Source organism: Alexandromys fortis, unplaced genomic scaffold (assembly GCF_014885135.2).
Source record: "Alexandromys fortis isolate MF-2015 unplaced genomic scaffold, M_Fortis_MF-2015_v1.1 scaffold_213, whole genome shotgun sequence".
NCBI classification, from domain to species: domain Eukaryota; kingdom Metazoa; phylum Chordata; class Mammalia; order Rodentia; family Cricetidae; genus Alexandromys; species Alexandromys fortis.
Window position 1 is genome coordinate 1,641,198 of NW_026068093.1, and position 16,884 is coordinate 1,658,081.

General features: G+C 55.7%; 1 protein-coding gene across 5 annotated transcripts; it reads right to left on the reverse strand.

The window, feature by feature from the left end:
* Positions 1 to 408: 408 nt before the first annotated feature.
* On the reverse strand, positions 409 to 9,589 carry Ecel1 (endothelin converting enzyme like 1). Of its 5 annotated transcripts, none has more exons than XM_050123134.1 (18): positions 9,157 to 9,589; positions 7,124 to 8,008; positions 6,459 to 6,527; positions 6,242 to 6,352; positions 6,062 to 6,154; positions 5,764 to 5,888; positions 4,915 to 5,137; positions 4,370 to 4,468; positions 4,046 to 4,120; positions 3,744 to 3,916; positions 3,542 to 3,600; positions 3,412 to 3,463; positions 2,450 to 2,517; positions 2,190 to 2,314; positions 1,829 to 1,894; positions 1,354 to 1,449; positions 989 to 1,065; positions 409 to 841 (listed from the first exon to the last, which is right to left on the reverse strand). In XM_050123134.1, the coding sequence occupies exons 2-18, from the start codon at positions 7,907 to 7,909 to the stop codon at positions 742 to 744; spliced, it is 2,397 nt and encodes a 798-aa protein (XP_049979091.1). In that variant the 5' UTR covers positions 7,910 to 8,008; positions 9,157 to 9,589; the 3' UTR covers positions 409 to 741. The 5 variants fall into 5 exon arrangements, 4 of the variants coding, with proteins under 4 accessions (XP_049979091.1, XP_049979092.1, XP_049979090.1 ...); XM_050123135.1 differs by lacking the exon at positions 9,157 to 9,589 and adding an exon at positions 8,934 to 9,085 and having other exon boundaries at positions 3,813 to 3,916; XM_050123133.1 differs by lacking the exon at positions 9,157 to 9,589 and adding an exon at positions 8,934 to 9,085.
* Between the last annotated feature and the right edge of the window lie 7,295 nt (positions 9,590 to 16,884).

Consider the following 16,884-nt stretch of genomic DNA (forward strand, 5'->3'; position numbering starts at 1 on the left):
CCTAGAGCCCCTCAGATAATCACCTGCCACGCCTCAGCTCACGTAGGAGCCCTCACTCCAAGCTGCAGAAGGCCAGATGCTAGGGAGGCTGGCCTCAAGTCGATGGGACCTGGGGCCCCAGTCACCTTCCCAGATGAGAAGCTGACATGGAGGCCTGGCTGGGACACTGGGGGAGAAAAACTGGCTTTCCATTGCCAGCAAGTCTCTGTATCACCCCAAAAAGTAAAAGGCAGGTCAGCAGGCCACAGGGCTGGACTGGGGGTGCCCTGGAAGGAAGCTGCCTCATGGCTGTGGGGAGCGGGGAGGTAAAACAGGGAGCCAGCATCTGTCTCTAGGTTCCCAGCTGTGCCGCACGTTGAGCCTCCTACCCACAGGACCCTCCATTGCCGCTGGGTCTGGAGGCCAAGGTAATAGATAGCACAGCAGCTTTATTGACCAGACTTATCAGCAAGAGCACAGCAGTGGGACCTGTACAGTCCAGCCCCAGCTGGCGTCCAGCTGCCTACAGCCAAGTTTGGGGACCTCCTATCTCCTCGAGTGCCCCCAGAACCTAGCCTTGCCCTTACTCCAGGCCCTTGCTGAAGCAAAGGCCTGCAGGGTATGGAAAGACAGTTACATAGAGGTTGGAAGGCAGGTAGACCTGGAGCGGGGCAGCATGGGGCTCGTGCTGCCCCAGCAGCTGGTGGAAGTCATCCGTGCAGGGCAGTGGGGGCGTGCAGGTAGACAGGCAGACAGCCAGGCTCACCACACAGAGCACTTGTGGACAGGGTTCATGGGAGAGTCCTTGGGACAGTGGAAGGCCCGGCCGAACTCCTCAAACTGGGACACACTGCCCAGGACCCTGGGATGGGGGGAGAGACCCCAGCAGTGTGAGCTTCTCCAGCTACCCCAGCGCTTTTTCTGGGTTGACCCATGTCCCTTCTTGTCCCTCTGCCCCCATGCAGATACAAGGAGGGGACTGGCTGCCCAGAAAGGCAGGCGGGCATACCGGTAGTGCTCAGGTGCGTGTTTGTCTGTCAGCACCTGCAGGTAGATGGACTGCGACCGTCGCTTGATGCACCAGTTCTGGGACCCAGCAGGCCAAGGGAAAGAAGGGAAAAAATGGGACCAAGTGTCTACTGCTTATTCCCTGCCCCTTCCCCCACTTAGGGCCCAGCAGAAGCCACAGGCCATCATCTCTCAGCGGACAGGCAGGTGATGGGAGACAGGCTGGACCCTGGGAATGGCCGTTTGAGGCCAGTACATTTGAGAATGAGCCTGGACACCGCATTCCCTACCCAGCCCCTGCCCAGCCCCTGCCCAGCCCCTGCCCAGCCCCTGCCCAGCCCCTGTCAAGCTCTCCATCCAGCCCACCTGGGCAAAGGCAATGAAGAAAAGCTGGTTGTGTGTGTACTTGAGCCGGTGCAGCGGGTGCTCAGGGCCGTGCTCCCGAACCCACTTCTGATAGGCCTGGCGGTGCAGAGCCGGGAGCTGCTGTGACCACTCTGCTGCATGCTGTTCCTTCTCCGTCCTCCCCAACCAGCCATCCTCCCCTACCAGAAGACGAGCATCTCCGCCCCCCAGCTCTATACTGCCCATTCTGTCATACTCCCGGCCTGTCCACCTTCCTGCTTTGGCATATGGATCCCAGAATAGCGCCACCCCCTCCAGGCAGTCCTCTCTGCTCTCCCAGGGAAGGTGGCACCTGCTCTGGTTTGTTTTCCCCTAAAGGACCCTGGTCTAGGCAAAGCATCAGCAGGATGAGAAGGGAGGGGCTGTGTCCCTTGTCTGGAGTTCTCCACATCCACCTGTTCCCCAGCAGAGACAGAGAGTAGGCTGGGTGGCTCACATAGTAGGCCAGCTTCAGGCCTCCCATGTCTGCGATGTTCTCACCAAGTGTGTGCTTCCCATTCACCTGCCAGAAGGAAGAGGAAGGAGCCACATGGGGCCTGCTGGCCTCCCACAGATCTGGCTACCCTGAGCCCCTCCCCCTTTCCCAAGGAATTCAGGAACCGCTTTTTCCTCCCCTCGCTCCTACACATGTACCAGGTGAGTCTTCTTGGTGAAGTATGTGGCTGTTCATGAACGTGGGAATCCAGAGCATGTGTGCAGGGACCTTATTTGGGTACATGCAAATGTGCGTGAGCGTGCATGATTCCAGTTTGTGGCCAGCCAAAGGGGCGCTGACGACAAAGGTGGCAAGGTCTCACCCGCTGGTTATAGACGGTGAAGTTGTCATAGAGACGAACGATGCACTCGGCCTTGCGCAGAAAGCGGCTGTAGGAAGCTTCTGTCCACCAGTGCAACAGGTTTCCTGAGCGGTCATACTGGCCCCCTGTGGACAACAGATGGACATGCCAGCATGCCAAGAGTGAACCTCACTCTAAGGCCAGCCTGGGCACCTAGTTCATCCCTTATAACTCTCCCACTCTCTGAACTCCCCCTCTCCCAAGACCCTCTCAGGTCTTACCCCAGTCATCGTAGCCATGGGTCAGCTCATGTCCAATGATGGTGCCGATGCCCCCATAGTTCAGAGACCTGGACGCACGGCAGCAGGTTAGGCCCTAGCCCTCACCTGCCCTCTGAGAGCCCCACATTGCTGCCCAGGTCTCTATTGCCCCTGGCCAGGTGGCCAGGGAGGCCTCAGAGGTCTAGGCATCTCCAAGGTCCTGGGTATGTGTCCCGTAGCTTCCTCACAGGCTCCATGAAAGGTACCAGTGACCACATGTCTACCCGTGTTCTGGGAAATAACATCTTACAAAGTTGATGGAGGCTGTGAGCTAAAAGAAGCAGGAAGGAAACTCAGGAATTCACTTGAGGGCTAGGCCTCCTTCCTCATCTCTAAGTTCCCTCGCTTTCTGAGCCTAAAATGGGTAGAAATATGCTAGTTAGCTTTGGCTGTAAGCTTGGCATAGCCTAGAGTCATCTGAGCTGGTCTCAGTGGGGGATTGCCCATCTCAGATTGGCTGGTGGCCATGTCTTTGAGAGACTGCCTTGAATGATGATGGATGTGGGAGAGCCCAGTCAGTCCACTGTGGCCAGCACCATCCCTAGGCAGGGGGCCCAGGATGTATAAGAAAATAGGCTGAACAGGAGCCAGAGCAAGCTAGAGAGTGAGCAAGTGACATTCCTCCACGGATTCTTGCCTGACTTCCCTCAATAATGAACTGTGACCTGGGAGTATAAATAACTAAACCCTTCCCTCCCCAGGTTGCCTCTGGTCAGGGTGTTTTATTGCAGCAACCGTTATAGTCGAGAAGCTGTTGCATACAATTTCTTCCAAATAACCACAGTGACATGAAACGGGAGTATGGGAACCCCGGGTCTGTGGCTGAAATCACTCGGTTCTTCCCCCCTCCCCGTGCCCCTATAACCTGCCACCTGTAGACAGGGCTGGCGGACCCAGCTGCACCCTTTAAGTTCCCTACTTACTGTGGGAAGTCGGGGTCATACAGGGTGGGCTGCAGGATGCCAGCAGGGAAAACTAAGAGGAAGGTATGGTCAGTGGGAAACAATGCACTTTCAGGCCCACCCCAGGGCGGGGCGGGACACGTCTCCTTACCCATCTGGTTCTTGTTGGGTAGATAGTAGGCATTGAGTGCCTGTGGAGGGAGCAGCCACCTGTGCAGGGAGGCCAGAGTCACCTGGAGGGTGCATGCCACTGCCCCCGGGGTTCCCGATAGTACAGCTAGCTTCTAACAGAGCATCCTCTGGCCTCCCTCGGGCTAGGCCCTCCCCTTGGTCTCCTCACTTGGCCTGTGTACCCAGCATGCCAGCACGTCCTGCTTCCCTCAAGGCCCTCCTTGACCCCTAGCTCAGGGCCAGGCACCCACGTGGATTTGTCCACCTCCTGTCGAATCTTCTTGACGGACAGCTGGATGCTGAAGCGGATGCTGTTCAGGATGTTCTTGAAGTAGGTCTTCTCGTGGACCTCAAACTGCAAGGGGGATGGGCAGTGCTCAGCCATGAGCTGGGGAAGGGCCAGGCCTTTGGCTGAAGAACCGTGACTCCTCCCAGGCTCGTGGTGGGTTTCTCTGGGGCCTGGGGGCAGCGGAAGCCTGCCTACCTCGTATTCTTTATCTACGGCCTCGGGTTTCAGCAGGAAGTCCGGGTAGCCGACCATGACCATCATGTACTGGAGCTGCGGGTGAGAGGCAAGGGACCCGGGCCTCAGGAGACAGCCTCTCCCAGGCCAAAAATAAAAATCAAAAGAGCTTCAGACTAGCCTGGGACTGGGATGAAGGCAGGACGGAGCAGAATAGTCAATTCCATACAATCCCATAAAGGTATCTTTGCCTCTTTCCTCCTCTTATTCCCTGGACCTGATACCCAGTAGGCACTCAAACAAGTATTTGTGGAACCAACTGCTGGGACTCAGGCCCTATCTCACCTTGGCCCGAGCGGCTGCCTTGGTCTGGGCGTCCATCCAGTCCAACTCCTCTAGGCGCTGGCCGAGGATGAACTTGATGTCTTCCACCAGCTGCTGTACCTGAGGGTCAGACACCAGGGAAGAAGAGTCAGCTAAGAAACGAAAGCTGACCTGACCCCAGCCCCTGGTACCAGAGGTTTTCCTATCATCTACTGCCACTCCTTCAGTGCAGGGCACCATGCTGAACGCCAAGGAGAGACAGGAGAGCAAGCTCCAGCCTGAAAGAAGGAAGCACCCCAGCACAATTCTGACCAGTTCTAAGATCATGTCTCCCAAGCACGGCTAAGGAGAACCCTCAGGGGAAAGGCAGAGCAAGCCGCCTGCAGCTGACTGCATGCAAGCTTCCCAGGAGAGGAGAGGCCCAGGGAGGCGCATCCTAGATCCTCAGGGACAGCTGAGCCCTATGCCCAACCTATGCCTGAGCCATAAAGGGAAGCATGGAGTCTTCCATTGTTCACACCAAGCTCACCACCTGAACCCCCACCCTAGACCCAGGGCAGCCTGACCTTGGCTTTACTGGCAGCTGAGAAGTGTTCATGAACAAAGAGGGCACCAAGAGCCATGCCAAAGTGGCGGTTGGCCTGGCCCAGGCAGACTCGTGCCAACTCCTGGGGCTTGTCACTGCCCTCCATCTCTCTGGCCAGCTCGTGCAGTGCCTCGCGGAATGGTGGGGACAGGTGCTCACTCAGAACCACCACCACACGCCACACTAGGTAGTTGTGTAGGATCCTGGAGGCCAGGTAAAACGGGATTGTCCAGACAGGCATGCAGGAAGGTTACCATGGTCCTACCTCCCTGTGCTCCCAAGCTAGGATAGGACCCAGTACCCTACCCTGCCCACTAAGAAGATAAAAGAGGTCAATTTAGACATGCAGAAGTCAACTTTGAAATGTTCCAAGCCCCACCATACAGCAGAAGATGTTCTTGCTAATAACCCTTAAGCCTGCCCCTGATGGGCCAGCATGGTTTCCTACTTTTGTATGGGACACCAGACACTCAGAGATAGTTGTCTGGATGGCCTTCTCTTCCTTCCCTGGATGTGCAGAGACTAGCAAGATTTCCCCCAAGGATCGACCCATGTGCAGTATGACTTTAGCTACAAATCCCTGAGTGATGTTCAAACTCTCCATCCTAGGAGGTGAAGGCCGCCCAAGGGAATCCCAGGCTATTCAGTCTCCCACAGGGGAGGAGAGGGCACCAGCTTCCCATCCCAGCCCTCCCACCCGCCTCCTGGCCTCCTGAAGCGTGGCTTCAGCAGAGACAGGGTTTACAAAGGTCGCCCAGCCGGCAGCTCTAGGTTGCTGAAGGAGAGGCCTGGAGCCAGGAGTGCAGGGGTGAGGGACCTGCAGCCTCACCTGCGGGGTGTGGAGCGGATGAGCTGGGACACCTGCTGCATGTAGTCTGTGGCCAGCAGCACCACCTCCTCGTCCTCAGAGAAGTCCTCCTGGAAGATCTGGTCCAGCAGCCACTTCCACTGCAACTGCGGGGCCAAGGACAGGAAAACAAGGGATAGCAAAAGGGTCAAAAGAGAGGCAACAAAGGCACGTCGGCATGGGGGTGGGAGTGTCATGGAAGACCTCAGACATGCCTAAAGAAGGTGACCTGCCATCCCAGCCCTTGCATCACCCATCCGCCAGGTCTGGGGACACTCACATGGGGTGTGATCTTCTGTAGCTGGCCCAGAGTCACTTTGTTGTACGTGGAGCTGACATCTCGACGGAGATCATCATATTCCGACACAGAGATCTGGAGTGGAGATCAGACAGACCCGGGGCTGACCTAGGCTGCCTGCGCAGGTCCCAGTCCCAGGAGCTCCCAGCCCCTCCTGCTCACATTGGCCAGCCTCTGTTCCAGCTGAAGGATCTCTTGAGCCTTCTGCTCCACGGCATCTGCCCCCAATAGTCTGAGAAGCCGCTCCATGAACACCCTGTAAGCTGCCAGGATCTACACAGGACAAGAGTTCCTCAGTTAGCCGGAGGGAGACACTTACCCCTGGGGCTCTTTCATGGGGCCACTTCCTTTCCAGAAGCCCAACCCCATACCCAGGCACCTTTTCACTCTCCTCATCTTGAGCTAGGTACAGGGTTCTTTCTGGCAGTGTGAGCCCATCCTGGTCAATCTGAGGAGGGAAACGGGAACTACAGGTCAGAAGTGAATGGCCAGTTTTCCAGCGTTCCCATCCAACTGTCACAAAAGAGGAAATGAGTCAAACATAGATTCTTTGCCACAAGCTGCAGGAGCACAAGAACCAAGCCCTCCCTCCTTCTTTAGAGGCTAGCCAAACCTTGTCGCTGTTAGTCCTTAAGACGCCTCTGTGGAGCCCACCCTTCACTCCTTCCCCAACAGCCTTCACTTCCCCCACCTGTAGGGACACCATGGGGCGCTGTACTGGGAGTTGGCACCTCTGGAATTTCTGGTCAACCCCAATCTTTCAGGGCAGTAGCCCGCGGTTCCCCACTCCCGGAGCCCCGCCTGCCTGAGGACTGGGAATTGCGGCTCCCGCGGCTCAGCTAAACACCGCAATTACTCCAGGGAAATTACTTGCGCCCTCCTCCCGCGCTCTGCCCGCCGCGCGCTCCGCACCTCCCCGCGCCCCTCGCAGTCCGAACCCGCATCTCGGGCGCGGGATCGAGCTTGGGGCACGCGGCGCCAAGGGTCCCAGGTCTCAGGCGGAGCGCAGGGGTTGCGGTGGTGGGGTGGGGGTGACACACTCACGCGGATGACGTAGCGCGAGGAGTTCCTGTCGTCCAGGCTGACAGTGAGCGAGAAGAGCGCGGCCGCGCTGTACACGCCTTGCGCCTTGTACAGCAGTCGGTTGAGGTCCCAGCGAGCAGCTCCCGGGCGATCGGCCGTGCCGCCCAGGTCCCAGCCGCCGCAGTCCTCGATGACCTCGAGCATGGGCCGCGGCCCGAGCCTCTCGATCTCGCGCATGTCGAGGCACGAGCGGAAGAAGGCGCGCACCTTGCGCTGTGCAGCACCGCCGGGGCCTCCCGCGGGTCTCGCCAGCAGGCGCCGCAGACGCTCCTCGTTCTGCTCGCCGATGGCAGCGATTGTACCGTAGGTGAGCTTGTCGTCGGGGATGGCGTGGCGCCGCAGCCAGCCCCCACACGCAAACGAGTAGAAGTCCTGGCACGGGTCGATGCTGGCGTCCAGGTTGGCAGACAGGAAGCGGGCGGCGCGCGCGAAGGCCTTGCGCTCCGGGCAGCCCTCGGGACAGGCTCCGCCACCTCCCGCCGCTCCCGGGCCCAGGTACTTGAGTGCCAGCATGGCCGCCAGGATGGCACAGAGGCCGGCGGCGAACACCAGCCCCGACAGCAGGCACACCTCGCGTCGGTTCCAACGCGGCAGCCCGGCCCGGGTCCCGCTAGCGCTGCGCCCTGCGCCCCTCGGGAAGCCTGGAGGCAGCGAGGTCCCTCGGGCGCCCCCAGAACCACAACGGCTTACATACTTGACTTCCTGGAACTCATCGTAGTGTGCTGTCATGGAATATGGGGCCTCCATGGTGCTGAGGCTGTGGCCACACACGCCTGGTTTGGTCGTCTATATGCTGTTTCTGTCTTCGGGCTTTCTGATGGGCGCCCACATGGCCCTCGGTCGCAGCTGTAGGAAGGGAACATTAGCAGGCTCAGAGAGGCCCTAGAAAGCGAGGGGGACCCAGGAACAAGGATGGAGTTTAAGAAGAAGGAGGCCACCTGTGATCCACAACCAAAGCCTGCGCCTGGCTTCACTTCGCCACCCAAGGAAGAAGGAAAGAGGAGGGCTCAGTAGCCACCAGCTTGTACGGGAATAGTAGCTTTTTAACCTGCCTTCCCACATCCCCGCATGGTCACCGCAGAGTTGGGATGCCCTGACACAAGGCAAAAGAGCACCGGGCACAAAGTGGGGCTTCACTAGCAACCTGTTTCCCTTGCCTTTGCCTTTCTTGCCCATCGTCTGCTCCAGCCGAGGCTAGGTGGGGGAGGGGGGAAGCAGAAGCCAGAGAAAGGAAGTGTGGTCAGGGGCGCCTCTATGCGGACCCTGAACCCTCCTTCAGCTCTCTACACTAAAAAGCTATCAGACACCCAAACTTTGTCCTCGGGGAGGTCTGCAGGACCACTCCCAAGCCAGCTTCTGACTGTTTCTCTTCAGTAGCCCCCAGCCCACCAGCCTCTTCCCCAAGCAGCGGCCCACTCCAGACCCCACCCCTCCCCACCCCCGACGGCCCTGACCGGAGGTTGGTTTCATCATTTGCCACCCATCGCAGCCCTGGGCCATTCCTGGCGTCAACAGGTTCTCCCCAGAACCCAAAGTTGGGCGAAGTTTCACCCCTTCTGCTAAGCTGGCCCTGAGCTCGGAGTCTCCTGCGTCGCGCGGTGCAGCTAGCGGAGCTTAAGAGCCGAGACCTGGAGTCGCAGCCGCAGCCGCAGCTGGAACCAGAGCCGGGAGGACACAGACAAAGCCAAGAAGCTCGGCTCAGCGACCGCGGTGGCCCCAGAGGAGGCTGGGATGTGTGGCCTCGGCAGCAGTGGACCCAAATGACACTTACCCGGCGGGTGCGCGTCTGGGCCAGGCGAGGACAGATGAGTCGGGAGCAAATCCCGGCCTCAGCTGGAGCAGAGCTGTACTGGCTGCCGCTCCGTGTGCCCGCCGCCTCCTCTGCCGCCGCGCCGCGCCGCCCGCCGGCCCCGAAGGAGGGGGCGCGCAGGCGGCTCCACCCTCCTCCTCCCGCCCCCTGCACCCCTCCTTCTCCCTGCTTCCCTCCGGGCTACCTGTCAGCTCCCGCAGCGCGGAGGTGGGGATGACGACCGCCGATGTACGCTCCTGAGGGTGGTGCACCAGTTTCAGGCTCCAGAACTCCGGAGTCCGGATCTGTCCCGGGAGGAAGAAGCGGCAGTCCCTTCTGATGAGGTGCCTCCGCTTGGAGCCACCTACAGTCTGCGGGTAAAGGGGTTGAAGCTAGAGGTCTGGAGGCAAAACTGGAGGCTATAGGGCCGTCTGGGCCGAGCCCACAGCAGCTCAGCCCAGGGAGGACTCAGATGAGCTGTGGGAGGCGCAGGTGAAGAGCTTGATCTTGCCCCGCACTCTGCCAGGCGCCCTTAGCATCAGCCCTTCTTTGTCCTCGTGTTCACGCTTGCCCCGTCTGGGTTCTGTGGTTGGTGCAGTGCCCTTCACTTAGCTCTGCTGGGGAGGCTGCAAGAAGAGGCTGAGGCTATGGCCTCCTCAACCTTATTTTTTTCTCCTGCCGTCACTGCCGGGAAGTCCTGGGCCCACATAGGGAGAAGGGCCAAGAAAAGGATGCTGTAGGCTGGGAGAGGCAGGGATCTCAGCCCCCACTTTGCTCAGAACTACTCATGGGATTACATGGGGTGACTTTACCCGGCCTTCCACCGCTTCTAGTTGTACTTCCTTTTGAAATCTTGTCACTCCCTCCTCCCAAGAGGCAGAAGCATCTTTGCCCCTCCACTGTATCCACAGGGTAAGGCCAGCAGGTGACAGAGAACTAGGAGCTTCCTAAAGGACTGGTACTCTGCTCTCTCTGCCTTGCCTTACCCATCTCTTCCTGTGTCCCCAGCAAACCCTGTGGCTCCCGCCTGCAGCCCTGGCCTAAGCAGTGTTTCAGCATTGGTGAATACCCATATGATGGAATCTGTGTTGAGGTGGGAATGAAGGAATGTGTCCAGTGTCCTGCCACCCTCCCCCGGGGATGTTCTTCAGTTGGCCACCCAGTCACAAGCCTTCAGTAGCCACCTCTACCAACCTCCTGCCTGTCCAGTCTGTCTATCTCTTAAGTCTCTCAGTCAGGCCATCCTAAGGTCCTCCTCTGCCCCATGCATTTCTTCTCAGGTCCAATTAATTCTACGGAGGGGAAATGGAATTACGCAAAACGCCATGTTTCCATGAGGGGGAGGGGAGGGCAGGGCGGTGGCAGAGTGGCTCTTTGTGCTTTTAATCTGCATTTTCCCCTCAACATTCCATCTCCAGGAGGATAATTTTCCAGCCCTTTCAGGCCCTGATTGGTATCATTTCTCCAGCAATGACAGCTTTTATTTTCCCCGAAATGAATGCCGTGAAATTTCCAAGAAATATAAAAATGGATATTGTCTCAAGAAGCCGACTACTCCAACAGGAAGGCACAGAGGCAAAACCTGCTTCCCCTGCTTCCCCGGGGACTTTTCACTGCACCCACAGGAGAATGGGGACCCTGGTCCTCAGTCCCTTCCTCTGTTTCCTGCCTCGGAGTCAAACCTTGCACTGCCTTCATCCGGGTACCGTTCCCACGCTCAGCTACCATTGATCATTCATCTAGACCTCCCAGTCTACCTGTTCTATTCATCATCTTGTTGTCCACACAGAGTAGTCCTGAGTATAGGATCAGTCAGCTGGAGTTAGCTGAGAACTGGGTCCTCTAACCAGCTGGTCCTCGGCACCCTGACATGTTCAGTGGTCAGGCTGCCCGAAGAAACAGTCCAGACACTCATCCCTTCTTTCTCCTGCCTGTCTTCAGAAAAAGAAGGTGAATGGGACCCAGGGATCTGAACTCCAGCTCCTTGCTCTCTTCATTTCTGGGGTTCTCAGAGATCCCCCTTCAATTACTAGGTGATTCCAGAATTGATTAGCGAGAGAGTGACAGGGCACGGCCATGCCTACCTGAGACCAGCAGAGCCCCGAGTGAAACGAGTGGGATGCTAGAAGCCCAGCTTGGGGAGAGAGGGCTCGTGGCAGCCAGAGAAGGCACAAAGAGGTGCAAGGGATAGCAGAGAAGCATTTAGAAGCAGTTCCTTGCTTCCACATGAGCCGAGAGCTCATCCCAACAACTCTGGTGATGGGGCATCTCTGGGTCTGTGTTCTAGGAAGGAACACCAGCAGCCCCATCTCTGGCCCTCTTTGGGACAGCAGCATTCACACTAAGGACTCTTGAACATTCACCAAGATGCTGCTTGTCTTGCCCTAAAGGAGGGTTACAGCTTGAAGCCAGACCAACCAGTCTCAGACCTAGTTATGGTCAGTCCCCACTCTATACCATGTGGGATAGAACCTTGGCCCTGCATTGTTGTCAGCGCCGGGATACACCCCAACCTTTACCCTATCCAGTCAGTGTCCTAGTCTCCCAGCCGTTCTGTGGTATCTCCTAGGCCACAACCAGCTTCCTGCCCTCCGCCCGGCCTCCCCGGGCTCATCCATCCATTATTCACGGCACAAAATGGATTTTTAATTTGAGAAATGAAATGACTCTCCCTAGTGGCTGGTGTGGTGTGGTGGGAGGGGGGAGGAGAGTAGAAAGGTCGGCTCCTAGAGATGACTACACACTGCTAACTATGGAGTTATGAAGGCCCACCACAGGTGATGGAGGTGCCACAGGTACATGCACCCCACCCACCGCCCAGACCCATGCCTCCACTCCAGTCACGTTGTTGCTGTCGTTGGTTGGGTTAACTGTGCCCATCAGTTCTGCCTCAGGCCATTGTGAGGTCTGGGGTTAGCTAGAGCGGCCATCCCATTGCTTTCAGAGTCCTGTGCCAGCCTCCTGGCAGGTCTGTCACCTCTCAAAGTCCTGGTCTTCACTCTCTGGTCATCTGGCCTCCCCAGGATTCTACCCATCCAGTAATTCGCAGCTCAAAAGGTATTTTAAATTTGTCTTTCATTTATTATTTAGTTAGTTAATTTTTTTTTGTTTTTTTTTTGTTGTTGTTTTTCGAGACAGGGTTTCTCTGTGATTTTGGAGCCTGTCCTGGAACTAGCTCTTTTAGACCAGGCTGGTCTCGAACTCACAGAGATCCACCTGTCTCTGCCTCCCGAGTGCTGGGATTAAAGGCGTGCGCCACCACCGCCCGGCTAGTTAGTTAATTTTTGCAACAAGGCCTCGCTATGTTGCCCCAGCTGATCTGGAACTCCTGGACATAAACAATCCTCCTGCCTCAACCTCCTAACTAGCTGGGATCACGGTCAGAGCACACTACCATGCCTGGCTATGTAATGGCTTTTGGGGTGGGGTTTTATTTCTCTGTGAAGCCCTGGAAGCCCTGGAACTCAAATTGTAGACCTCGAACTCAGAGATCCACCTGCCTCTGCTTTTTTGAATGTTGTGATTAAAGGGTACGCCACCACACCTGGCTATGAAATGGCTTTTCAGTTTGAGGAACCACTGATGGCTGGGATGACAGGCAGAGACCAAAGAAGCCTGGGATCTCCTATATCCAATCTAATTTAGGTTCCCAGTTGAGCTCCTATGTGAAGCCCTGACTTTTCACTGTGTGTCCTTTGGTCTAGGCAGCTGCCTTGGCTTCCCTTCTGGCCTCCAGTCTCCAGAACCCTGAGTCACCCCTCACGACTGAGCTTAGTCACGTTAATATATTCCTTGAGGCAGTCATCCCCTACCCCCACCCGTGTGTGTGTGTGTGTGTGTGTGTGTGTGTGTGTGTGTGTGTGTGTGTGTAGACCAGACACCAACTGCAGGTATCCTTCCTCGGGTACGACTACCTACCTTATCTTTTGAAACAAGGTCTCTCATTGGCCTGCAGCTCACCAAGTGGACTACGCTGGCTGGCCACCTGCAGTGGGATCTCCCTGTCCCCATCTTCCTGGTATAAGTTTTATGAGCATGGGTACCACACCCAATGTTTTTGTCTTGTTCTTGTTTTTAAGGTGGGTTCTGAGAATCAAACACTGGTCCTGATGTGGGCGTGGCAAACACTTTACCAGCTCAGCTCTTACTCCCCAGCCTGGAAGGGGCCATGTCTATGTCTTCTCTGCCCTTCCCACTCTGAATCCTCCCGCCTACTCTCCCTCCTCTCCATGATTAACACAACTGACTCCCTTATACCTCAGGACCTTAGCACTTACTGACTGGAATATCCGCTGTCACCTCTTGGCCTGTTGTCAGTCATCTTTCTGACTTTCTGGAGCATTCCCAAGTGGCATCCTCAGTCCTCAAGTCTGGGCAAGTGTTATCTCCGTGGCCTTGGGGCATGCCCTCTGAGTCCCCGCCACGCTGCTCTTGCGCGGAGCATAGCACAGAGACTTGCGAAGTGGGCTCCAGGAATCCACTGGTACATACCTTCCCAGCACCAAGTTCACCACCACAGCCAGCCTCTGGGGATTGGGCTCATGTTCTCATGCTTGCACGGCCAACGCTACCAACTGCGCATTCCCCACCCTCTGGAACAATGTTTTATCTTTTTTAAAAAAAACTTTATTTAACTTTATTTCATGCACATTGGTATAACTGTGTCAGATTCTCTGGAACTGGAGCTACAGACAGCTGCGAGCTGCCATGTGGGTGCTGGGGATTGAACCCAGGTCCTCTGGAGGAGCAGTCAGTGCTCTTACCCACTGAGCCATCTCACCAGCCACCCAACGTTTTATCTTAATAAATACCTGAGTATCTTCTTGTTTCAAAAGATTTAAGCCATACACATATGTGGAGGACCAAGCTGAAGAGTCTCCTTCCCATCTTTTCCCATCCTCCTGGGCCTGTGTATCCATAACCCATGTGAGCCTCCCTTCCTCCTTGGTGTGGCCCTGCACCCTTGGTCATGGCAAATGAGTGTCCTTCCTCAAGCCCACTCTACTTTTGGGGCTGTTCCACAACTGTGCCCAGAAACTCGGGCAAGGGCATCCCGAAGCTGGCTGGGACCCAGCTGTAAAGTCCAAGACCTGAGCTGCAGGTGCTGAGTCTGGGGAGGACAGATGCTAGGGCTGGCTTTACCCAGAAACCTCTGAAGGAGGAGCAGACCTTGTGGCTGGGACCTTGACCTCCTGTCCAGATACCCTGCCTCCAAAGGCCTTTCCTGGATCTCCTGGTCTGAGGTGGCCCAGCCATCTTTCATCTGTTGCTCTGGGTACATTTTGTACCAGATTTGTCCCTATCTGACATTCTCTTGTGACTTGCTCTGTTCCCAGTGGCAGCCTCCTTTCCTCAGTCTGTTGGAAGCAGATTATTTTCCATTGTACCATTCATCCTGCCCAGTGAGGTTTGGGTACCGGGCATGGGATCAGGGTGGGGCTGGACCAATAGAACAGGCAAGGCAGTATCCATCAGAGGTGGAAAGGACAGGTTATTTGGAAGTCAGGTTTGCAAGCCTGCAGCTCTGACAGCTAGGCCTCTGGGGCTCACCGCTTTGATGGAAAGGTAGACACTCCGCTCTTGCTGCAGACAGAAACAAGGCAGAGGATTAGGAGGACTGTGTGGCATTGGACCTCACAGCCTAGGCACCCCTTCCTGCCTGTCACAGTGGCCATTGCCGTTACTGCAAGAAAAAAGCCAAAGGGACCCAAAAGGAATCTTTCTCGGCCCAAAGAGTCTCCAGGTCCCCTCCCCCAGCACTCCATCCTCATTCAAGTGATTGGAGCTGAAGGGGATTGTTAGGTAATTAAAGCTGAGCCACTAATTGTTCCTTTTAGGAAAAAGAGCCTGGATGCAGAGGGGAGGGGGCAGGGAGTCTCATGGGGCTAGGGCTGGCTCTGGCCCTGGCCCTGGGTGGGGCCTTCTAGAATTTCTATGTGTTTGAGGAAGGGATGGATTCAGAGACTAGGCAAAATGGATGGAAGACCAGAACAGAGTTCAGGGCCCTATGGAGCAACTGTGTAATACCATGGTTGTCCAAGCCTAGCTCTAAACTCTGCACCCACCTGTCCAGGTGTGGATTAGAATGGAGCTTGGCATCCTCTACAGCATCCTCTGAGAACAAGTGGCAGGATGCCAGGACCCAGCCCCCACCCCCAACAGTTCCAGGCTGACTTCTGGACAGGGAGCTTTGGTTCTAAGTTCCTGCCCTGCCTTCCTCCCCTGCTGGCCACTAGAGCGGGCACTCTGGCCTCACAGAGTTAGCAGAAGCTAGGTAGGTGTCCACCAGCTTAGGAAAGCAGTCACATCTGGAGATGCCAACAGCTTGGCTCCAAGCCCCCTCCTGGAAAGAAATCCCGGGCCTCTGCCACTGTTGCCAAAGCAAGTTTTCATTTTCTATCGCTGCCTAACAAGCTACTCCAAACACAGCCTTTAACATAGCTGAACTCTATCACCATCTCTATGTGCTTAGCCTGGGTGTGGCTAACTATATTTTTGTGCTCCGTGTCCCACTGGACTTAGATCAAGGTCTCGCTCACTATCACTCTTCCCTCAGACTCAGGGTCCTTTGCCATGAGCACTGGTGGGGCAGAATTCTGTTCTTTGTAGCTAGATAATTCAGGTGTCTGGCTTGGGCTAGTCGTCCACCAGGGGCTACTCTTCACTCCTGTGGTCCCCTGCATCCTAATCAGCATCCCCATCTCTAAAGACAGCAAGGGGTGTGCGCTTCACAGTGGGTGTGAACTTCTACCGGATGAACAACCAAGGAGAATGTTCTGCTCTAAAGGGCTCATGGGCTAGGTCAATTCACCTCCATAATCTCCTCCATTTTGAGGTCAACTCCCTGGAATATTCATGGCATCTTCAAAGCCATTTCACAGTAGGGTCTAGATGTGTGTTTGGTTGAATTACAGGGAGCGATGCGTGTATTCACCAGGGGCCTAGAATCTCGATGACCCCGTAGAATCCTGCCACATGGATGAGTCAAAGGTCAGAGTCAGTGCTAAAATACGAGCACTGAGCTCTCTTCTGGCCTGGTGAATTGTTTGGGTTTTTTTGTTTGATTTTTAGACAACTTGACCCACACCAGGGTCATCTGGGGAGAGGGAACTTCAATTGAGAAAATGCTTCCATTAGATTGGACAATAGCCAAGTCTGTGGGGGCATTTTCTTGATTAATGACTGGCATGGGAGGAAACAGCCCACAGTGGGCTGTTCTGTGTTGTATAAGAAAGCAGGCTGAGCAAACTATAGGGAGCAAGCCAGTAACCAACACTCCTCCATGGTCTGTGTTTCAGTTCCTGCTTCCAGGTTCCTGCTTTGAGCTTCTTCCCTGGTGACGACTATAAGCTGAAATAAACCCTTTGTTCCCCAAGTTGCTTTTGGCCATGATGTTTATATCACTCTATCAGACATAACCTCAGCCAAGCAGTGGTGGCACACACCTTTAATCCTAGCACTCAGGAGACAGAGGCAGGAAAATCTCTATGAGTTCAAAGCCAGCCTGATCTACGAAGCAAGTTCCAGGACAGCCAGAGCTATGCAAAAAGACCCTGCTCTGGAAAACCAAAAACAAAAACAAAACAAAAAGACACAGCCTCTGGGCCAGGCCCTGGACTCTAGGGCTAAATTATCTCATTTAGTCCCCAGAATGATCCCAGGAAGGAACACTACTATTCCCCGATTTTACAGAGAATGCAACCAAGATACCATGAATTTCACAAAGTCACACAGCTGATAAGCAGCCTGGCTGAGATGCAAGGGTTACCCAGGGTCTGATTTAGACCTTGCTGTGTGTTCTTGGGAAAACTGTGCAACTACTCTGGGCCTCTGTTCGATGAAAATGCTAAAATACATTCTTCATAGACAAGTAGGTCAGACTCAGCACACATACAATAGAAAATCAACAAGCTGGTCCACCCCTTCCATAGCC